Source organism: Elephas maximus, chromosome 14 (assembly GCF_024166365.1).
Source record: "Elephas maximus indicus isolate mEleMax1 chromosome 14, mEleMax1 primary haplotype, whole genome shotgun sequence".
NCBI lineage: Eukaryota > Metazoa > Chordata > Mammalia > Proboscidea > Elephantidae > Elephas > Elephas maximus.
Window position 1 is genome coordinate 90,465,760 of NC_064832.1, and position 24,916 is coordinate 90,490,675.

At 35.6% G+C, this 24,916-nt stretch overlaps 1 protein-coding gene across 4 annotated transcripts in view; it reads right to left on the reverse strand.

The window, feature by feature from the left end:
* The window catches only part of UGGT2 (UDP-glucose glycoprotein glucosyltransferase 2), a 186,417-nt gene that overhangs the window by 156,563 nt on the left and 4,938 nt on the right, over positions 1 to 24,916 (reverse strand). For 3 of the 4 annotated variants that reach the window (XM_049853119.1, XM_049853118.1, XM_049853117.1), the window contains exons 3-4: positions 7,799 to 7,929; positions 7,235 to 7,347 (exon numbers count right to left, since the gene is read on the reverse strand). In XM_049853119.1, the coding sequence (XP_049709076.1) occupies positions 7,235 to 7,347; positions 7,799 to 7,929 (244 nt within the window). Of the gene's footprint in view, positions 1 to 7,234; positions 7,348 to 7,798; positions 7,930 to 24,916 lie in introns of those variants that run through there. The other variant, XM_049853120.1, reaches the window with a different exon arrangement.

Genomic DNA, 24,916 nt, shown 5'->3' on the forward strand with positions numbered 1-24,916 from the left:
AAGGAACATGTGACTGAAACAAAGTAAGGATTCAATAAAAACCAACACTGTTATGTTCCAGATGTTAGATAAAGCAAACACCTCAAAGCAGCTATTATAAGTAAGCTCAAAAAAAGAAGGGAAATTCTGTTCTCAGAACTAAAGGAAAGTGAGTCAGGAGATAAAATATCTCAGCGAAGAAATGGAAACCATAAAAGAAGTTCTAGAAACGAAAATACAATGATTTAAATGAAAAATTAACTAGAAGGGCCAGAGACAGGAAATGGCAAAAAAAGCTAACTTAAAGACAAGCCAAGAGAAGTTAACCAATCTGTGAAACAGAAAGATTGAGGGAAAAAATGAACGAGACTCAGGGATCTGAAAGACAGTATCAAATGGAGTAAAATACATGTAGTAAAAGACTTGGAAGAAGAGACGAGAGCAGAATAAAAGAGCAGAAGAAATAATGGCTAAAATTTCTCAAATTTCATTAAAATATAAAACAAACTTAGTGAAACCAAACAGGATAAAGGCAAAGAAAACTAAAAATGAGGTAGACCATAATCAAACTACCGAAAATCAAACATAAACAGAGATAAAAAGATATTTTTCATACAGGGGAATAAAATCATGACTATTGTCATGATTTTATTCCCCTGTATGAAAAATATGTCTCCTCAGAAACAATGGATTCCAGAAAAAATGAAACAGTATCTCTAAGCTAGAGGTCAAGCAACACTGAAAGAAAACCACCAAACGTCTATATCCTGCAAGAATATCCCTCCAAAAGCTAGGATTTTTCAAAGAAATGAAAGCTAGAGCATTTGTTATCAATAGGAAATGCTACAGGAACTTCTTCAGATTGAAGGGAAAAGATAACCAAATGCAAACTTGGATCTACATGAAAGGAAGGCAAACAAAATAAATAATTAAAACACTGGTGTTGGTGTTTTAACAAACTTTTTCTAAATCATCTCCCAGAGACTTTATTTTATATGTCATTCATATTTTGCTCTGTAGTCCACCTAAACTTCATTTTAGTGTATAGTGTATATAGGGATGAGGTTCTTTTTTTTTTTTTTTCTTTAAGAATAACCTGCAGACCCAGCCTCATTTGATTAAACACCTCTCTTCTGCAGTGCCATCTTTGTCATAAACCAAAAGGTCTATTTCTGGTCTCTGTACTATTCTGTTGGTCAATTTGTGCCAATACCAAACAGTTTAAATAGCTGTTGCAAGTCATCATATCTAAATACTGTGCGTGATCTGGTTTTTTCTTCAAAACCGCCTAGACAATTCACTATACTTTGCTTTTCCAAGTACATTTTAAAATTGCCACAGGCTTGAGGGATTTCAATCAGGCTTACACTGGATCTACAGATTCATTCCGGGAGAACTGTTATCTTTATACTATTGAGTTTTCTAATCCATGAACTCTGTTATATTCATTATTTCCCTTTACATTTTGGGGGGTTTCGCTTGTACATGTTTTCTAAGATACTAAGATGCATGCTTACAACACTGACTTTCAGCATTTCTTCTTTTCTAATATATGCACATAAGTATATAATTTTTTTCTAAGTACAGCATTAGCTGCATGTCATCAACTCTGATACGACATTTTCATCGTCATTAAGTTCAGTTCACAGTATTTCCTAATCCTCGTTAGAAAAAAAGCTCACCACAAGTCTCTTGTATTTTTGCACAGCTTGTGAGGAAGGCAGGGACGGCTTTGTTCAAGACCATCTTTTATGGATGCTTGTACAGTTAACAGCCTTGGAAGACAGAGTGTCTCCCTCCCAAGCAAAGGAAGACTGATTTAAACCCTTGGAGGATAAAAAGTAATGCCTCACTCCAGAATCCCCAGTACCAAAAGTTCATCATCTTTCTAGTCATCACCTATTTGCACCCAGACCTTTATTTTGTTAACGGCCAAATGGGACAAGGAAATTTTTACAAAATTTACAAAGACTTGTTATATCCTTCACCTTGGCCTGCATGGGCCGCTGTAGGAGGACTTGGCCAGAAATGTACTCAATGAAGTGGTTATTCATGATCTAGGACCATGTCAATCCAACAAAAGAATCCAGGAGGCTGAACTGAAATTAAGTTTGAATTTCTGAGGTCCCTTTTTGGCAGGACTACTACAACGAGGCTGTACCAACTAGGATGATCTGGAGTTACTGCTGGGGAAAGAAAGATACATAATGCCTAGGTAGCAATGATCAGTCCATTAAGGGAAGCAACGTCTGCTTTTGGCTTTACACAGCTGGTGCTAGGTTGAACAAGCAGCAGCCCAACAGATATCATCGGTTTTCAGTTTTTAACTTAGGCAAATGTATCAGTAACCTGACACAGGTTTAGAGAAACCCTTGTGAACTGAGGGCCCCACTGAGCCCATGACTTAAGGTGGTGAAAGGGGTAAAAGGTTTGCCTCAAATTGTATCTGCCATTTTTCATGTAAACCTGAGGTCACGCTGGGGCCAGGCCTGCTGTGCTCTTGAGTGTTCCCATTTGACCAGAGAGACTTGTGAGACCCCTTCATCCTTGTTAGTCATTGACTCTTACTTGATCTATACTAAAATGGAGGTGTCAGGGGTGAAGTCACTGAGGCCTCCACTGGGGAGGTGTTCAGTTTCAAAGCAGCTTAGAAGCTGGGTTTTTTTTTTTTATTAAAAAAAAAAAAAAAGGTGTCTTTAAGGGCTCAGTCAGGAATGTGGCACCGTTGTACTAGAAAATAGCCTCTCTGGGAATTCACACAATCACGAAGTCTTTAAAGTTGTGATTTTCCTTTTTTCTCCTGGGATTCTATGCTGTTTCTGCTGGACCACCTGTGAGTGGGGTGCATGTGCTGCTCTCTGAATGGAGGAATCCCCTCTGGACTTCACGACCATTCATAACGTTCACAGAATAAACATGTAATACAGCAATGATATATTCAGATGTGGGAGCCAAAACACAGTACAGTGCATCAGTCCAGACATCATTTTAACATCCTTTCCCCACTGTAAGCTTCTTCCAAATCCAATCAGATGAATTCAGGGACCTTTTCCTATAGGAACATGGATCAAAGAGCATGTATCAGAGACTACAGCAACAGCTATCAGGGGATGGCTATCACCCAGCTAAGAGCTGAGAGAGTCGAGGTGGCAGCATAGGCCAGTATGGAAGAAATTTAAGTGTCAAACTTTTTTCCTCCTCCACCCACAGGGCCTTTGTCATTATCCTAGAAAGCCATGTGCCTGTTAACATTCCATCCTGTCACAAATTTTCAGGAACTGTGAAAGGTCTAAGGTTTGATTTTTACCATACTGACAAACTAATAAGCTAACCTTTAATTGTTGCATAGATTCTGGCAGAGACATGAAACTACTGGGTCAAAGACAAAAGACTTCATTACTCATGGCAAAGCAAGGAGCACGAGCATTATTATGCTTGCTCCTAAATCCCACAGAGGGAGGGGGTGTGACATAACAGGGACCTAGACAGATACTACGAGTGGGTGTATGTTGTAATTGAGGAACACTTGGTTGCTGAGCTTGGGAAGTCACTCTTGCACGGCAAGCAATAAATGAGCCTACTCTTTCTTCGTGAAAAGAGCTCCCCGCAAACACAACCCTGAGAACTGACTCAAGTAAAGAACAGTCCAGGTTTTGCATTCTTGGTACACCCAGGAAAAACATGAAATAACTCTCAGGTCCCACAGTAAATTGCCTCTCCATTTTTTAATTTTTTAATCTTAAATATGTTTCTACAAAACAAAACTTGTAAAAATCATAAAACCTGACACCAGAAGTCACTAACAATATAATAAATTTTGAAGGTTACAAAAAATTATCTTAAAACATGTACTAGGGTTGATAATTTCATAGTGATTCTACCATTGCTGTAAAAAAAATGATAAATCTTACTCTATATTAACTCTTACAGAGTGAGAATAATGTGGCTACCTAATTTAGGAAGTCAGAATAACTCTAAAAAAATCAAAGATGGTATAAATAAATCTATATCCAATCTCAGTTATTAAAACAGAAGCAGAAATTTTAAGAAGAAAGTGTTGCCGTTGGTTTTAGTTGTCATGAAGTTATCTCTAACTCATGGTGATCTTCTGTACAACAGAATGAAATGCTGCCTGTCCCTGCACCACCTTCATAGTCGTTGGTATGTTTGAGCTCATTGTTACAGCTACTGTGACAAACCACCTCACTGAAGATTTCCCTGGCCCTCTACTTTACCAAACATGATGTCCTTTTCTAGTGATCTGTCTTTCCTGATGACCTGTACAAAGTAAGCAAGCCAAAGTCTCACCATACTTGCTTCCAATGAACATTCTGGTTGTATTTCTTCTAAGACTGATTTGTTAATTCTTTTGGCAATACATGGTATATTCAATATTCTTTGCCAACATCACAGTTCAAACCCATCAATTCTTCTGCATTCCTTTTTCATTACCCAACTCTCACATGCCTATGAGGCAACTGAAAAGACCACGGTTTCCGTGAGGCACACCTCAGTCATCAAAGTGAAATCTTTGTTCTTTAAAACTTTAAAGAGATCTGTTACGGCAGATGTGCCCAACGACGTACACTGTTTGATTTTTTGACTGCTGCTTCCGTGGATATAAATTGTTGTTCCAAGTAGAATGAAACCACTGACAGCTTAATTTTTTCTTCATTTATCACGATGATCCTTATTGGTAAAGTTGTAAGGATTTCTGTTTTCTTCAAGTTCAGGTGCAATCCATACTGAAGGGTATCATCTTTGAGCTTCATCAATAAGTGCTTTAAGTTCGTCATTTTCAGCAACCAAGGTTGTGTCATTCATATATTATAGGTTGTTTTAGTGTGTCTTCCTCTAATCCTGATGCCACGTTCTTCTTCACATAGTCTGGCTTCTCGGATTGTTTGTTCAGCATACAGATGGAATAAGTAAGGTGAAAGAATACAACCCTGCCACGTGCCTTTTCCAGTTTCGAACCATGCAATATCCCCTTGTTCTATTGGAACAAGTGACTCCTCATCCATGTATAGGTTCCGCACGAGCACAATTAAATGTTGTGGAATTCCCATTCTTCGTAATGTTGTCCATAGTTGTTAGGATCCAGGCAAATGCCACCTGTCAGTTTGTTATACTGTGGTCGCCTGCATGTTGCTATGATACTGGAAGCTATGTCACGGGTATTTCAAATACCAGCAAGGTAATTTGGTGGACGTTTCAGTGGAGCTTCCTGACACAGGCAGGCTAGGAAGGCAGGCCTGGCCACCAACACCCAAAAATTAGCCAATGAAAACCCTACAGATCACAACAGAACAAAAACATAAGCAATCTTAATTCAACAGAAAAATACGATTAATCCCACATCACTGAGTAGTTTTCTCTAGAAATGCAAAGAAGGTGTAATATTTAAAAATACGTTAACACAGTACATCAGTAAGTCCAATTACAAAAACTTTGTATTCATTTTAATAATTAAAAAATATTTGATAGAATAAAACATTTTATGTTTTTTAAAACTTGGAAGATTATAAAACTTTACTTCAAGTTTTAAAAGTAGGTATGAATAGAGACATAACCATGTTCTTTGATAAGTCAATATAGATTTAACATAAAAAAATCTATATTGATTTAACAAATAGGTTTAACACAATTCTAGTTAATACCCTACTAGGACTATTTTGGGGGTTTTTTTTAGGACTTTTTTGGCGGGGAGCAACTTTGGCAAAAAAAAGGACTCTAATGTTAATTTGGAAGAACTGACACATGCAGAGAGCAAAGAAATTTTAGAGAACAATGCACAGTGATGAAGAGGAAATTATCATATCAGATATTCAGTATATTATAAAACAATAAATCCTAAAACAATATGGCATTGGTACAAGAAACAGATAACGAAGAACAATTGTTATGAAAATAAACCATAATATAAACATAATCAATATAGTTATTGGCTATCTGAGAAAAAAAAAAATCTGGTTGGATCCTTACCTTTTGATAAATTACAGGTGGATTAAAAAAAATTATGTAAAACAAAAGAAAAACTTTTAAGAAAACTACTGGAAAATATTACTAAAATCTCTTATCTCCAGCTTGAGACAATTTGTGTTACTATAAAAACAATGTCAAAATCACTCAAACACACATATAATACTTGGCTACATAAAAATAAAGCCCTTCTATACGTTAACATCAACATAAAAGTATAAGAAAAAATTAGAAAAGGTTTTGCAACAAGTGAGAAAAGTACTAATACAAATTACTAGATATACATTACTAAATACACATGGCTGCTTAATAAATATACATTATTGCTTAATATATAAACAGCTCTTTCACAATTACAGAAAAACCTATCATCACTTTTTAAATTATAAACAATCAGGCAACATGGTATACACTGGAAGGTGTTGATGCCATTGTGGTAGTTAAATGCCATCTACTTGGTACCCAATCATGCTGACCCCATGCACAATGGAACGAAATGCTGCCCGTCCTGCATCATCCCTATGACTGGTTGGCAATCAGACTGTTGTGATCCACAGGGTTTTCAATGGCTGATTTTCAGAAGCAGAGCACCAGCCCCTTCCTCCTAGTCCATCTTAAGTCTGGAAGCTCCTCTGAAACCTGTTCAGCATCGTGGCCACACAAAGCCTCCACTGACAGTTGGTGGCTGCACATGAAGTGTACTGGCTGGTAACTAAACCTGGGTGTTGTGCATGGAAGGTGAGAACTGGTACTGCAGTGTAAAAACCACTTACAAATTAATGATCTTCTTCTAATTTCTGATATGCATCTTTTAAATACTTGCAAAATATTAAAGTTTTTTAAAAGAATACATTATAACGAAGCAACTCCATCTATACTATGGTTTTTATTATTTTTTTTTAATTCCCCTGGTGTACATTCAGTTTATATTTAAAGAGACGCATTTCAAAAAATCCAGAGCTTTGTGTGCTTATTGGGGGGGAGGGGGAAACCTTGTATTTAAAAAAAGCATATATCTCATATTTTATAACATTTTGTTACAATTTATATTCTAAAAAAATTTAATCAAGATAAAGTGAGAAAAGTACTTATTTATTTTAGAAAAGGACACAGACTATCAGCTGAGAAACAGTAATAAAATTTTCAATAAAGATCACATTCTTGAATATACAATGTCCTAGAATACTTAATTTTTATATTATAAAAAATTTCTGCTATTTCAACCCTCATCTTGATAAACCGCTTCTTTCACAACAGACTACAATTAGTTTACCTTGAGGTGGCCTTCTTCAGAAGCTTTTTAATATCATTAGTTTTACAGGTGTGCTCCTTATGGATGACCACAAATGCGTGACAGCCATCTGGTGGTGGCTCATCAGCTGCAATCTAAGATTTCAAAGATCACAGTTAGCTACCGTAGTTGATAAATACAGCATCGTTCTAAAAACTCACATATGCTTTTGATTAAAATAAGTCATCGACTACTATTAAATTATAGCTCTAATTAAAGTAAAAAATGTCTCTGGGCGTAATGAAAGATAAATATAAAATCAACTTTATACTAGAAAATAAATGTTTCAAAGTTGTTGCAAAAATTCTATTAAGTTAAAATTTTCCTTATAGCTAATTTCAATTTGTCCTCATAATTTTCTTATCCCAAATAACTATAAAAATTACATAATATACTAAATTATATTACAATTAATAATAATATGATGCTAGAGAACCAGGTATTAAAAATTTATAGATCCTTTTGAACCAAATGCTAACATGAAGTCAGCTTTATGAATGTTGCTAGCATGTCTCGGCCAAATACAATTTGGGTATTTTTACACACCTGCTGAAACATCTGAACAGTCGGAGAGTATGCCCTTATAGAGAAAGCAAATTTCAAGAGGTTGATGTGCAAATTGTCTAGGAATTGTCCAGCTTTCTTCAGGATTAAATTGTAGTAAGAATAATCTGATTCTATAAAAAAAAAGTCAAAAGAAAAGGATGTTAGTATTTTGTATTCAACACATTGGAAATGACACTAAATTAATCAATGTCACAGAATTATATTTTAATATTTATATTTGAAGTTTGGTTATGGTTATGAGTGGTATTAGAGATAAACAGAAAAATCAAGCTTTTATTATATTATTCATTTTGTATATTCCAGTGATATCCAAGAAATCAACACAGGAATAAGTGAAAATAATCTTGTCATTAAAACTTGGAGGATGCCAGCATGTCCGACCAATGTACTCTAAGACTGCGGGGTTATAATACAAGGGTAAGACATAGGTATAAGTCTTATCTACAATTTAAGAAGAGATTAAGAATAGCACAAAAAAGTTAAAGAGCAATATTACTGTTAATAAATTTCAAATTACATATATGAATACTTTCTACTGAGATTTAGTACCTACAGCCAAATGAAATTAGCGTGGCTAGAATGGTTTAGGAAAACCTGGTTGGTGTAGTGGTTAAGAGCTACGGAGGCTAGCCAAAAGGTCAGCGGTTCAAATTCACCAGGCGCTCCTTGGAAACTCTATGGGGCAGTTCTAATCTGTCCTGTGGGGTTGCTATGAGTCGGAATAGACTCCACAGCAACGGGTAGAATAGTTTAGGCAACAGAATTTGAACCAGACCTTAAAGAATAAGATAAATGCTACCTTGTTTGGAACTAGAACAAACTAACCTGAGCTGCTTGTTTCCTCCTTTACATTCATCACCAGGGATCCCCAAAACAAAAGAGAGAAGCAGAGATACTAGAATTTAACTATAAAACTCTAGGGTACCCCTGTTTAGACAGATCATTTAGATGGGAAAGGGAAGAATGGAATGGCAGCCTAGAGCTGAAGACGGGGGGGTCTAGTGGCCCTAATGAGATAAACAGGAATAGAACTTTCTATTTGTGCCCTTTTCCTTTTTATACATTACCCTAAGTATGATTATCTGCACTGTTGCCATTGTGTCAGCAAGCCACAGAGACATTCTAGCCCAGCCAGAGGGTCCTCAGGAGTTCAGCTGCTACAGGCATCCACAGGTTGGCTGCTGGAAACTCTCTGGTCATTTCTTCTCTCTCCTACTTCTTGGCACTAGGCCACTAATTGAGGGAAACTTCTCATACAAAAAAACAAAAACCCACACACATAGTTGAGGTAGATGCAAAGCAGTTCCCTAAGGATCAGGGTTCCTTGATACAAAAATGGGTGGCAAAAGGGGTATGATTGAGACCAGATTGTAATACCAAACACTTCCCTTCAGAGAGGAGGAAAGGGTTGCTGACTGGAAGAAGACGCTGTGAGGGATAGCGGAGACAGAAGGAGACTGGGTTGTTCACTGATTGCTGTAACGTTTACTCCTTGCTCAAAACATGCTGGGCCCTTGACCCTTGCTTCCTCTCCTTACCACAACCCACTCAGTGTCCAAGTATCATCTGGCCCTCTTTGTCACTCTGTGGAAATTGGGGCTCAGAGAGTAGCACAAATCTGCTGACACTGTGGCTACAGTCTTGTCTGTGACTAATAAAGTCTCTTGTTTCTGATCCAGGGGTCTCATGTCTTCTGTTTGAATCTATAAAATTAATCTGTTAGCTTGCAAATAATGTGAAATCTTGGACCCTTTATAGTACTTGACAATTTTGGTGACAAAGATAAAATGTTGGTAGACACATAGATTTCTGGAAAAAAGAAAGACGCTGCCCTGTGGGCCAATTCACAGGATTTGACAGAAGTCCTTGGAAATTTATAGCAGACACACTGATCAAATTATATGGCTGATCAAATGCCAAATGGTCATCCACTTTGTTGCCTGTTAATGAAGGGGAAATGAGGAAGGGCTTATATGCCAAGCTTTACTAAATAAGTTCAAAGACATCTGCCTGAACAATATCTTGGTTGCTAACTCTCCATGCAAACCAACCACCTCACCAATTAGTCTGTTAACCTCAAGACCACTCCACTGTAACAAGTACAAAGACCTGTCTTGGGTTAGAAGAAGGCTAGACCTCTTTCAGACAACAGTCAGAGGTGTACACTTAAACTGAGTGAAAAGGAGGGAAATTCGGGAGCACTACAGTCAAAAGGCTGGCAGATCATTGGACTGTGGCTAATTCTCCAGGCAGAGGAGGAATCAAATCACATAATGCGAATGACAGCTGCTGGGACATCTGTAACTCAACTCTTCCTATAGTCTGCCATACCCACCTTAAATCCTTCAAAAAGATGACAGTTAAAAGTCTGAGAGTTTATTACAATGGCTGGTATAAGGGGGTTATGGCCTACTTGGGAGACTGCACTTAGTCAGTTATAAAGTCTTTCGTATCTGATCCAAGAGTCTCATGTCTCCTTGACATTTTGGCACGCTGAGTCCTTGGCTTTTAAGTATGGTAAAAAAAAAAAAAAAAAGTTCAACCTTTTCACAATTATTGACAAAAAGCTCAGAAATGATGATCAGAAAACAGAGGCATATGAAAACATTTCTGAAGGAACTGAAACAAGAACTAGAAGAAAACACTAGAAAAATTTAGATTAAATTAGAAGTAACACCACAGTAAGTATACACCAAGGAAAACACTGTAGGTAAAATAGAGGATGGGGAAAAAAAAAGAAAGCAGAATTAAAAGAAAGCGAGGAAGAAAAAAGATTTGAGAGTAACTGATAAATACTTAAGTCAGGCAACAGAGTTCTATCATATGTATCATCAGAGACCCCAATGGAGAAAATCAAGGGAAGAAAACAGAACAAATAAAACTATAATCAAGGAGAAACTCTGCAGAATTAAAAGGAGTAATGAACCTACATACTAGGAGATACCATTTTACCTGCAGGGAATGGAAGGGGTGGGATTCGGAACAGTCAACAATACAGTGTTTTCTAGTAAAACTATGGGACTCCAAAGATTACAAAACAAATAAAGACCAACAACAAAAAAGCATCTCAGCAAAAGACCTAGTTACCTATAATTAAAAGAAGCGAAGACTGGGCATTCTACATCGAAAAACAGTATTTTATGCTAGAAAACAAACAGCACAACATTAGTAAGAGACAAGGAGAGCTGAGGAATTTATAGCCATATAAAATGTACTTCCATGTGTGAAGAATTCATGGTATGTTATTCCCATGAGTTCCTACTGAGACATAAACTACAGCAAGCTTCATATAAGCAACAAATAATTGGAAAAACTGCAGCATCAATTTTGATGGTGAGGTCTTAATACACTTAAGAGTAGAAATCACATTAAACCTGTGGATAAAAAGTGACATGTTTTAATATAAAACAGATACTGTATTTTTATGCAAATGACATGCAAGTTCTACGTTTGTTTGCCAACCACGTTCTTCGTCCGCAAGGTATTTTCCTAAGCATGCTAATGCCAATTTTTTTTTAGAGTAACATGTAAAAAATAAATTGGCATAGCACACTTCTAAAAACACCTCGTGGGGGAGTGCAGCTGGCAGAAAAACGTAGAAAATGCACTTTATTTGCATAAAAATACGGTGAATTGAAAATACAGATTAAGTTGAAAGTAAATAAATCTAAAAAAGAGATCACATGCAAGGAGTAATAAGCTTAGCAATGCTGGTATATTAATATCAGAACAGACTTCAAGATAAGAAATATTATGAGATAAAGAGGGACAGATCGCAATAATAAAAGGTACAATTCGTTAGTCAGACATAATCATACTATTTGCCTCACACAACAGAGTAAGATGAAAAGTCAGAAATAGAAGTGGGAACTGGAATGTGTAGCTAACTGCCTCCATGAACAACTGCCTCCTTTGCCATGAGACCAGAACTAGATGGTGCCCAGCCACCATGACTGAACAAGAGGATCAAAGATTCTATAGAAAAATCCTGATCAAAAAGGGGGGGGGGGGGGCGGAATGCAGAAGAGAATTTCAAATCCTCATGAAATCCTGACTTTCTGGAGCCATGGAGGCTGGATGAACTCCCAAAACTACTGTCCTAAGATCATCTTTAAAACTTAAACCAAAAATATCCCCGGAAGTCTTCTTAAAACCAAGCAACAGTTTAGCCTAACCAGTAAAGAATGTCTGCCTTGGGCACTGTGCTCTTTTTAGGTCTATCTACATGGGATCAAAGTGACAACAGCAACTTGAATGATTAAATAGTAAATTTAGGGGGCAGTGAGTTTATGTTAATGACAGAAGAACAACTCAGAAAAAAAAGGGTAAGAATGGTTGCAGAACTTGAAGAATATGATCAAAGTCAATTAACTGTGTAAGTAGAAACTGTTGAACTGGTACTTTCTGCTGTGCATATTCTCAACAAAAACCACTAAAATAAATTATTAAAAAAATACATACCAATAAATGGGTATATACCTAATAAAAGTCTCAAAATACATGACATAAAAAATGATATAATTAAAGGGAGAAACATCAAAGCCCACAATTATAGGAGAATATTTTAATACCCCTCTCTCAACAACTGACAGACATCAAAAAAAAAAAAAAGACAAATCAGAAAGACAAAGATTACTTAACATTTCAGTCACGCTGATTTAATGCACATTTATGGAACATTACATCTAACAACAACTGCAGAATGCACACCGTTTGACAAAAACAGATCATACGCTAGGCAAAAAAAAAAAAATCTCACTGATTTTGAAAAAACTGAAATCATACAAAGTTTGTTTTCTAAATGCAATGAATTACATTAATAATCAATCACAATAGAACCAAAAACCCCGATGGACAGGGTAGAAATGCCCCACAGGGTTTCCAAGGCTGTAATTATTACGGATGCAGACTGTCACATCTTTCTCCCACAGAGCAGTGAGTAGGTTTGAACCGCCAACATTTCAGTTAGCAGCCTGGTGCTCAATAACTGTGCCAGCAGGGCTCCTTGTCAATCACAATAAACCCGTTACTGTCAAGTCAAAAAAACCCAAAATATCTGGAAATTAAACAAAAGCTTCTAAGTAATTTAAGAGTTAAAAACTTAATCACAAGGGAAATCAGAAAATAGTTTTAAGCATGTTACAATTTAAATATAGTACAAAAATTTTTTTTAGGATCCAATTAAAACAATACTTAGAAAAAAATGTGGCTTGAAATGCTCTTATTTAAAAAGACGATATAAAATTAATGACCAGAAGGTATATATTAAAAATACAAGTAAAAGAACAATGAAATGCAAAGGAAATGGAAGGAAACAATACCAATAATAATATAGGTAAGAGCTGAAATTATCAGACGAACAATGCAAAAAAAATTAACAAAGCAAAATCTTGGTTACTTTAAAAGATTCACGAGATTGAAAAATATCTGGCTCAACCAATCAAGAAACACACACACAGAAATCATCAATATTAGCAATGAAAAAAGAAAGTATCATCATAGATCAAACAACATTAAAAAGAAAATAACAGAATACCTTATGATCAATTTTGTCATAAAAATTCAACAACTTTCATGCCAACAACTTTTTAAAAAATACTTGACAAAATGGTCACGAAAAGAAACTGAGAACTTGGGAAATCCTGTAGTTGTTAAAGAAATTTACCAAAAACTTTTATCAAAAGTTTATCAAAACTTTTATCAAAAACTTTCCCCAAAGAATTCCAGGCCCAGATGATTTCACTGGTGATTCTTCAAACATTTAAGGAAAAAGGTAAGACAAATCTGACCAAACTTTTTAAAAAATAATGGAGCATGATCACACAGAGCCCAACTCCTTTTTTAAGGCCAGTATAACCTTAATAACAAAACGTGACAAAACAATACAATGAAGTTCAATAACAGACCCATATACCTCATGAATATATACAGAAACATCCTTTAGAAATAATATCAAATCAAATCCAACAGTATATAAAAAGAACAATGTAGCGCTACCAGGAAGGATTTATTCCAGCAACACAGGTTGGTTTAATATTAAAAAATCAACATAACTCACAATATCAAAGGACACAATAGGAATAAATAACTATAAATAATTGGAATAAATTATAGGAATAAAGGGAAAAATCATGTCATCAAAATAGATGCAGAAGCACTGGATAATAAATACTGCTCGGTCATTAAAAAAATTTAAAAAACTCAAAATTAGGAATAACTAATACATCTACTCCCCACTTATCGACATGGTTAGGTTCCAAAGACGAGGTCATCATGTGGAAATTGGTGTTATGCAAAAATTGAGGACGACCACATCAGATCACAAAAAGGAGGATAACTACATCATCACTTAAATGCCAAATTACATCATTACATAACTGCCAAACCACTGAGAATCATGGCCCAGCCAAGCTGACACATTACCTTAACCATCACGTCAGTTACTCTTGCCTCGGCATTTGTTACTGCCAGATGCACGTTGTTAACGTGCAAATAGTCACATGGTAGGTTTTTTACTATGCTAAATGCGAAATGTCAGATAACAAGGTAGTAAGTGAAGAGTAAGTGTAATAATAATAACTGATAAAGGACACACACTAAGAATCTACAGCTAACGCCACACTCAAAATTGAATTGTTTCCCCCTGGGATCAGAATAAGGTAAAGATGCCTGCTTTCTCCACTGGTATTCAATATTGTACAGATGTCTTAGCCTTTGGAATAGGACATACGAAAAATAGGCATATTTTGGAAATTCGCAGAGTATGGAGAAAAAGAAGAAGTAAAACTGTCGTAACTTACAGATGATGTGATAGGTAGAAAAACAAAGAGAATCTAAACAATAACTACTAAAGATAATAAGGAAACCCTAGTGGCGTAGTGGTTAAGTGCTACGGCTGCTAACCAAAAGCATCGGCAGTTCGAATCCACCAGGCGCTCCTTGGAAACTCTGTGGGGCAGTTCTCCTCTGTCCTATAGGGTCGCTATGAGTCGGAATCGACTCGACAGCACTGGGGGAGGTGGGGGGGGGGGTTAAACATAATAAATGATCTTAGCAAGGTTACAGGATATAAGACTAATATAGGCAAATCAATTTATTCTTCTACACCAGGACCAAACAACTAGAAGATGAAATATTATTTCAAACCATTAGAAAAATAAAATAAATTCCAATAGGCTTTTTTGGTAGAAAATTTGATTCTACGAAAAAATTTGATACTGATATTAATATAAAAATGCAAAGGACTTAGAATAACCAAAGTAATTTAATGAAGAAAAAAACTGGAGGTCTTACTTTCCCTAATTTCAAGACTTATTATAAAGCTACAGTAATCAAGTTTGGTACCAGCAAAAAGAGAAGCACATAGATCAGTGAAACAGATGAGAGGATGCAGAAACAGATCCATAGATATAAGGACAGATGATTCTGAACAAAGATTACAAAATAAAGAGGAAAGTCTTTTCAACGTGTTTGGGTCATACGGGTTTTTGTATAAAAAATGAAAAACAACTCTTACCTCACACTATGTACAAAAATTAATTCAAAATGGATCATAACCCCCAAATGTAAAACCTAAAGTAATAAAGTTTCTAGAAAACAGACACACATACACATATAGGAAAAATCTTGGCAACCCTGAGGTGGTACAAATTTCCTAAAAGGAACACAAAAAGCACAAACTTTTTTTTAATGTTGATAAATCAGGCTATATCAAAATTAAAAGTACTGATCACTGAAAGACAGTTAAGAAAATGAAAAGGCAAGCAACAGTCTGGGAGAAAAAACTGCAACCCATAGTAGATAAAAGACATGTAACCAGAATATATGAAGAAATCTTACAACTCAATAAAGACTAATAATAAAGTAATGAACAAAATATTTTAACGGACACTTCAAAAAAGACAATATACAGAGCATTAACCAGTTTTTTTTTTGTGATATACATATAAAAAGTTGCTCAGCAACATTAGTAATTAGGAAAATGTAAATTGCAATCACAATGAAATAATACTACATATCTATTCAAGTGGCTAAAACGAAAAAGGCTAACATACCAAGTGCTGACAAGGGCATGGAGTAACTGTACCACCCAGACAGACGTTGTGTGTTGAAATGTAAACTGGTACAACCACCATGGAAAATAGTGCTCATAAAAGTATGCACTCATACTATTTGACCCAGCCATTAAATTCCTAGGTATTTATTCGAAAGAAAAGGTTATTTCCGCAGAAAGACTTGTACATACAAGCTTTACAGCACCCATATTCGTAACAGCTTCAAAGTGGGAACAACTCAAATGGCCATCAACAAGCGAATGCATAAACTGTAGTATATCCATACAACAGAATACAAGCCAGCAGTAAAAAGGAACTAATCTCAAAATAACTAGATTTGAAACACATAATTTAAAAATCATTAGGCTAAGCAAAAGAAGCCAGAAACAAGAGTATACACACTATGACTCCCCTTTTTAAAACTCTAGAACTGGCAAACTAAGCTACAGGGGTAAAAAAAAAAAAAGAGATCAGTGATTGCCTATGAATAGAAATGAGGGTAATGTTCAGTGAAGAGAGGCATAAATAACTATATAAATGTATACGTCTGTCAAAACTCAGATTGTTCACAGGAAATGGATGTATTTTATTGTGTGTAAACTATAGCTCAATAAAGCTGGTTAAGTAAATAAAACAATGGAAACTGTTATATATGGAATTGCAAATTTAAAAAAGCAGAAGTTGCAATTTTGATACCAGGCAAAATAAAATTCTATACCAAAAGCACTCAACAACAACAACAAAAAGATCCTTTTTAATGCCACAGGCTGTAACTCACAAAGCAAAATTTAAAAGTCCTTAAAATCTATCTATGTACCAAAATATATGACACAACTTCCACAAATTATAAAAGACTGAAAAGGCAGGGAGAAATAAATGGAAACACAACAGTCAGAGATTTTCAATGAACATTTCTCAGTTCAATCCAAGAGGAATCAAACAGCAATTTGCAAGGCAAGTTACAAGGCAAGATGCAAGGCAATGCAAATTGCACGGCAGGTTTCATGGGAAGTTGCAAGGCAGGATCCATGCAGGTTGCAAGACAAGTTGCAAGGCAGGTTGCAAGACAAGTTGCAAGGCAGGTTGCAAACAGTTAAACAAACAGACAGTGGAAGAGGTAAATAAACACAATCAACGACAAAAATGAAAACTGTACTGTAATAAGAGAATTACATCATCTTTTCAAGAGCACATAGAAAATTAATATTTACCCTACATTACACACAAAGAAAACCTCAATAAATATGGGAAAGGAGAATAAATTCAAAAAGCACGCCTAAATCAAAATGTAAAACACTAGCAATTAACAAATTAATTTTTAAGAAAAAGATTATTTTACTCAGAAATTTTTAAAACTCATTAATCCATTACCGGGTCAAAGGAGAAACAGAAAACAAAATTGCAAAATTTCTTAAGTCAGCCACAAAAGGGCAAATATTGTATGATTCCACTTATGTAAAATAAGCAAATGTATAGAAACAAAAGTTTATTAGTGGTTACCAGTGATGAGAGGGAGGAGACAAAAGGAAAGGTCTTAGCTTCAGGGGCTCTGAGTTTCTGTTAACAGTGGTGGAATAATATGGAAACAGTGGCGATGGCTGTACAACACAATGAACATGACCAATGTCACCGACAGAACCAAAGTAAAAAGCCTTAAACTGGGAAAAGTTTTCTTATATATTTTTACCACAATAAAGCAATTTTTATTTTGCAAAATGTCTATGATAATAAAAACACTACGTATCAGTATCTCTGGGAAGCAGTGTTCTAAGAAATATTCAAAACATTAATAACTTCACAATAAAAATTAAAATATAAAGATACAAACATCAACTTCAAAAAACTAGAAAAACTGCAATAAAGTAAAACCAGAAGATTACAGAATAAATGAATTAATAAAAACTAAAAGAAAAAGCTGAATTAGAAAAGAGAAATTTCATGGACCTAATAAAAAGCTGATTCTTTTAAGACAACCAACAAAGGTAAATACCAATGGTTTCATTCTTTTTTAAAAAGAGAAATAAGAAAAAAGAAACAATGTATAAAAACACTAAAACAGAAAAAACACATTAGAGATGATTTTGCATAACACTATGTTTTTGTTTTTTTATGCAAATAAATTCAAAAAGCAACATGTTTAACTTGAAAAATTCAATATCTCAAAACTGAACCCAGTAGAGATAGAATGTCTAAGCAGATAAATTTCCAGAGAAGAAATATCAGTTGTCAAATGATTTCACCAAAAAAGGCACCAAGTTCACATGGTTTCACCAAGGAACTCTACTACACCTTGAAAGATAAGACAATCCCAATGCTAAACAGCTCTAGAGTATGAAAAGCTAAAGAGAATTTAGGAATTATCATTAAACAAACAGCGTGATACCTAAACCTGAAAATGATTATACAAAAAAGAAAACTACAGGTTAATTTTATTTATGACTATCAAAGCAAAACTGTATAATAAAATATTAATCAACAGAATCAACACATTACAGAGTAAGTACATCATAGGTTCCAGAGCAAAGTGGCATGTAAGCAGCTCCACGTTCTGCATATGAACACCAAATAAACAGGCAGAAAGTGGAAGAAACAACTTTGTCAACACTCTGGAAACCAGTCAAGGGGGTTACAGCAAGTAAGCAAATGCTGAACTGAGAAGACAGTGTCATAAAAACAAGAAAGCTTTGATTTTATACATGCTATACCCCACCCACTACTCGGCTCAGTACCATCTTAAAGCTGCAGTGGTCGGCATTCCCAGAGGAGTTTGGTCTCTGGTCTTTATTTGCAAATTATCGTGTGTATCTGTTCTAATCTGTCTGAGTAATGGCTGAAAGACTGAACCAAGGTATTTATCTTGGTTTGGCCTGTCTCGGAGCTCACACAGGGAGGAGGGATGAGGTGTGGGGTGCGGGGCGATGCCTGAAGAACGTAATTGCCTATAGCCACCTAGTGTTAAACAGTGGGATTAAGGGATACAACAAATGCCTAAGGATTGGAAGCAGAGTGGGTCCTTGAGAAATTAGAGCATTCAAAAACACCGACTGTGAAAAACCAAGAAAGCCACATGCATTCCCAGGACATGACACACGCACAGAAAATACATAACACCTTACCTTGCGCCTTGGGCTGATTCCTATGCTCGGTACAAAGTTAAATGTTGAGAGTGCCCCAGTACAGAGCCAATTTACAAAGATTAGGAAAGGTTTTATTTTTCCATAGTGTTCTAGAATATCTGTCAACATACTAGCTGAACATGAGCTAAGGAACTTCAGTGTCCACAAACAACCAGAAGGCCGTCTATGCACAAACAGGGAAGTCACTGAACAGACTACTAACTCCTTAAACAATTAAGCAAAAAAATAACAAACCCTGGGAAAAGGGAGAATTTGATTTCTAGAGTCACCACATCAAAGTATTCAAATGTCCCATTTTCAACAAGGACAAAAAAAAAACACAAGACATACAAAGAAATGGTAAAACATAACCTATTAAAAACAAAATAAAGTGACAGAAACCATCCTTCTAAGAGCCAGGATAATGGACTTTCTAGACAAAGATTAGGAGCCCTGGTGGACCAATGGTTAAGCACTTGGCTGCTCACCAAAAGGTTGATGGTTTGTATCTAGCAGCCACTCCGCAACAGAAACGACCTGGCGATCTGCTCCCATAAAGATTACAGCCTAGGAAACTCTATGGGACAGTTCTACTCTGTTCTATAAGGTCACTATGAGTTGGAATCAACTCAACAGCATACAACAAAGACATAAAACAACAGTATTAAATATGCTGAAGGAGCTAAAGGAAAACAAAAAGAACTAAAGGATAACAGAGACGTGCGAAATCAAAATATCAATAGAGAGGTTATAAAAAGGAAGTTATACTGGGGCAGAAAAGTACAATAACTGAAATGAAAAATTCACTAGAAGGGTTCAACAGCAGGTTTGAGCAAGCAGGAAAAAAAATCAGCAAATTTGAAGATGGGACAACCTAACTTATCAAGTTTAAGGAGCAAAAACAAAAAAAGAATGAAGAAAAGTCAACAGAGCCTAAGGAATTTGTGAGATAATATCAAGCAAACCAACACCATGGGGGACATATAAGGAAAAGACAATGAGAAAGGGGGAGAAAAAAATACCTGAAGAAATATTGGCCGAAAATGACCCAAATTTGAGCTAAGACATGAATCTACACATTTTAGAAGTTCAAATAAATAGAAGGAGGATAAGCCAAGAGAGATCCACACCAAGACACATTATAATGAAACTCTCAAAAACCAAACGTAAAGAGAGAATCCTGAAAGCAGAAAGAGAGAACTGAATTGTCACATACAAGGAGTCTTCAGTAAGATTAAGTGCCAATTTCTCCTCAGAAACCACGGAGGCCCAAAAGCAGTGGGATGACGTATTTAATTACAGTACAGAAAGATAAGAACTGTCAACCAAGAATTCTATTTTTGGCATAACTGTCCTTCAAGAATGAGGGTGAAACTAAGATTAAAAAAAAAAAAAAATTTTTTTTTTCCCCAGATAAATAAGTTTATCTGTTATCAGAACTTCAGTCTCTTTACAGCTGAATAATATTCCACTGTATGTAAATTTCATGTAAATTCTGATACATCTATGATATGGCTGAGTCTTGAAAATATCATGTTAAGTAAAATCAGTCAGATATAAAAGGACAAATATTGTATAATCCCACGTATATGAAATGCACAATAAACAACAGGTAGTTTGTTACAAGACCTGCCCTACAAAACGCAAAATGGAGCCCTTCAGATTGAAATGAAAGGACATTAGACAATAACTCAAAGCCACATAAAAAATAAAGATCTGCAGTAAAGGTAATTTCACGGGCAAATACAAAGGCCAGCTTTACTGTGTTTTTGGTTTATAATGCTACCTGTCATATCTTACCATGATTTAAAAGACAACTACATAAAATAATTATAAATTTATGTTACAGTCCACACAATGTATTAAGATGTAATCTGTGACAATAATAACAAAGTAGGCAGCAGAGCAGTATAAGAACTGAGCCTTGTATGTTACTGAAGTCAGGGTGGTATCAATTTAAATTAGGTTATTATATATTTAGGATGTTAAATATAATCCCTATAGAACCACAAATAAAAGATCTAAAACATACGTACAAAAGGAAATGAAAAGGGAGTCAAAATGGTTTGCCACCAAAAAAAAAAAAAAATCAACTACCATAAAAGAAGGCAGTATTGGAGGAATGAACAGAAAAAGGTGTACAACACATGCTATTGAGAAGATCTTTCTCCAAAGAAGATATACAAATGTCCAATAAGCACAAGAAAAAACATTCAATATAATTAGCCATTAAGAAAACCAACCCAAACCCACTGCCACCAAGTCAATTCTGGCTCATAGCAACCCACAGGGTTTCCAAGGCTGTAAATCTCTACGGAAGCAGACTGGGCCACCACATCTTTCTCCGACAGAACAGCTGGTGGTTTTGAACCACCAACCTTCTGGCAAGTGGTCAAGCATTTTAACTATTGTGCCAATTAGCCATTAGGGAAATGCAAATCAAAACCGTAATGAAATACCATCTCACATCCACTAGCATGTTTTTAGGAAAAAAATTAAAAAAAAAGAAAATAACAAGTGTTGGTGAGGATGTACAGAAATTGGAACTATCATCCATTGCTAGTAGGAATGTAAACAGGTGTGACCTCTGTGGAAAATAGTTTGGCAGTTCTTTTGGTTAAACACTGAGTGACCATATGATCCAGAAATTCTGCTACTAGGTATATATATAATCCCAAAGATTTGAAAGCAGGACTCCAACAGATACTTGTATACCAATGTTTACTGCAGCATTTTCCCAACAGCCAAAAGGTGGAAACAACCCAAGTGTCCCTCAACAGATGAATGGATAAACAAAATGGGGTGTGTCTATACACACACACACACACACACACACACACAATAGAATATTTTTTAGCCATAAAGAGAACTGAATTCTGATACATGCTATGACATGGGTGAACCTTGAAAATATGCTCAATAAGTCAGATACAAAAGGACAAATACTGTATAATCCCACTGTCTTAGTTATCTAGTGCTGCTATAATAGAAATACCACAAGTGGATGGCTTTAACAAAGAGAAGTTTATTTCCTCACACTGAAGTAGGCTAAAAGCCCAAATTCAGGGTGTCAGCTCCTGGGGAAGGCTTTCTCTTTCTGTCGGCCTTCTCGTCAACCTTCCCCCAGACTAGGAACTTCTCTGCACAGGGAACTCCGGCCCAAAGGACGCACTCTGCTCCTTACACTGCTTTCTTCGTGGTACGAGGTCCCTCATCTCTCTGCTTGCATCTTTGCTTTATATCTCAAGATACTGCCTCAAGACACAATCCAATCTTGTAGGATGAGTCCTGCCTCACTAACACAACTGCTGCCCATCCTCCCTCATTAACATCATAGAGACAGGATTTACAACGTATAGGAAAATCACACAATACCAGGAATCATGGCCCAGCTCAATTAATATGCATATTTTTAGGGGGACATAATTCAATTCATGACACCCACATACATGAAATACCTAGAATAGGTAAATGCACACAAACTCAAGTAGGTCACTGCTTACAAGGGGCTAGGAATAGGGGAGAATGGGAAACTACCGCTAAATGGGTATTGAGTTTCTGTTTGGGGTGATAAAAAGGTTTTGGAAACAAAGTGGCAAAAGGCTGCACAACATTGTGGATAAAATTAATGCTGCTAGATTGTACATTTTAAAATTGTTAAAATGGCAAAATTTATGTTATTTATATCATGCCACAACAAAATTTCAAAAAATAATCAAGATCATGTGAATTTATTCCAGGAATACAAGATAGCTTGATATTATGAAATCCATTCAATATCATTCATCTTACTGAGAGATCTAAGTAGAAAAAAATTACAGTACCCGTGATGCCGAAATGATCTAAAAAAAGCTCTACTCATTCCTAATAATTTAAAAAATACTCAGTAAAATAGGAATTCATGGTTACTTCCTTAACATGAGAGCATATACAACACGTAATGTAACAAATATGTAGATATATATTACAGGGATGTAGATACCTACCACAGACCAAATGCCAACATTATATGTAATAGAAAAACGGTAGAAGCATTATTGGTCCAGAAGAGAACAATACAGGTTCTTCCTATGAATAACGCTTCTATTTAACATTAAATTAGAGGTATTAGCCCACAAAATTATGAAAGATAGCAATAAAAGGCACAAAAAAGAGAAAGGAAGTGATAAAGCTATTCAACACACAAATTCATAGCCTTTATATATAAAAGCAATGACTAGTTAGGCAATATAACAGCAAACAAAACAACAACAGAAGTATCAAGGAACAAGTCCAACATATAAAAAATGCCAAAACCTGTATGAGTAAAACTTGAAACAGTTCTAAAGCATATGAAAGTTAACTTGAATAGTTATACCATATTCTTGGATGGAAAGACTCATCATCATAAAAACATCAATTATCCTTAAGCTCAGTTGGAAATTTAAAATTATTTTCCATAAAAGTACCAAAAGGTTTTCTTTTTTTTTTAAATCAGTTTGCTTGTGGTTTTTTTGGGGGGGGGGGGGGGCGGGGGCAGACAAGCTGATTATATAAGCTTACCGGAAAATAAACAGAAAAAAATGGGTGGGTGGGGAGAACAATACTGAGGGAGGTGTAGTTCTCTCAGACCTAAAACATGCTATAAGGCCTCCGTCATTAAAAAAGTGTGATATTACAGCTAACATCATACTCAAAAGACAAAGACTGAGAGCTTTCCCCTTAAGATCAGAAACAAGACAAGGACGCACACTGTCACCACTGTTATTCAAAAGCATTCTGGAAGTCCTAGCCAAAGCAATTAGGCAAGAAAAAAATAAGTAAATAAAAGGTATCCAAGTCAGAAAAGAGGAGGTAAAACTATCCCTTTTCGTAGATGACATCATCCTATAGATAGAAAAATCCCAGATTCCATAAGAAAGCTAACAGATCTAATGAACGAATTCAGCAAAGTGGCAACACACAAAAATCAGCTGGGATTCTATACACCAGTAACGAGCAAGCTGAAAAGGAAAAATAAGGAAACATTACCGTTTGTAACAGCATCCAAAAGCAAAAAGTACCTAGGAATAAACTTAGGCAGGAAGGTGAAAGACTTGTATGCAGAAAACTATAAATACTTCATAGTTTATAAAGAAAATAAGGAAATCCTGAATAAATGAAAGGAGAAATTCATGTTCACGGATTGGAAGGGTCAATACAGTTAAGATGTCAATACATACACAAAGCAATCTATAAATTCAATGCAATCCCTATCAAAATTCTAACAGCTTTCTTTGCAAAAATGAATAAGCCAATCCTCCAATCTATAAGAAAGAGCAAGGGACCTCAAATAGGTAAAGCAACCTTAAAGAATAAAGTAGGACTCACACTTCCTGACTGCAACATGTACTATAAAGCTACAGTAATCAAAACACCCTGTTACTAGTACAAAAATAAACACACAGAATAACTGAATAGAATTGACAGTCCAGAAATAAATCCAAACATCTATGGCCAAATGGTTTTCGACAAATGTGCTAAGTCCATTCAATGGGGAAAGTGCCTCTTCAATAAATGGTGCTGAGAAAATTGGATTTCCACATGCAGAAGAATGGAACAGGATCCATGCCTCACATAATACACAAAAACCAATTCAAAATGGAAAAGATCTAAACGTGAAAATTAAAACCACAAAATTCTTAGAAGAAAATACAGGGGTGTGGCTGCAAGACATAGTTTTTAAGAATGGATGATTAGATATGACAACAAAAGAATACGCAGCAAAAGACAAATTATGTAACTGGGACCCCATAAAAATTAAATACTTCGTTTGTCAAAGGACATTATCAACAAAGAGACAACCTATAGATTGGGAGGAAACTTTCAGGAACCATTTATCTGATAAGGGTTTAGTATCTAAATTATATTAAAAAAAAAAAAACTACAACACAACAACAAAAGACAAC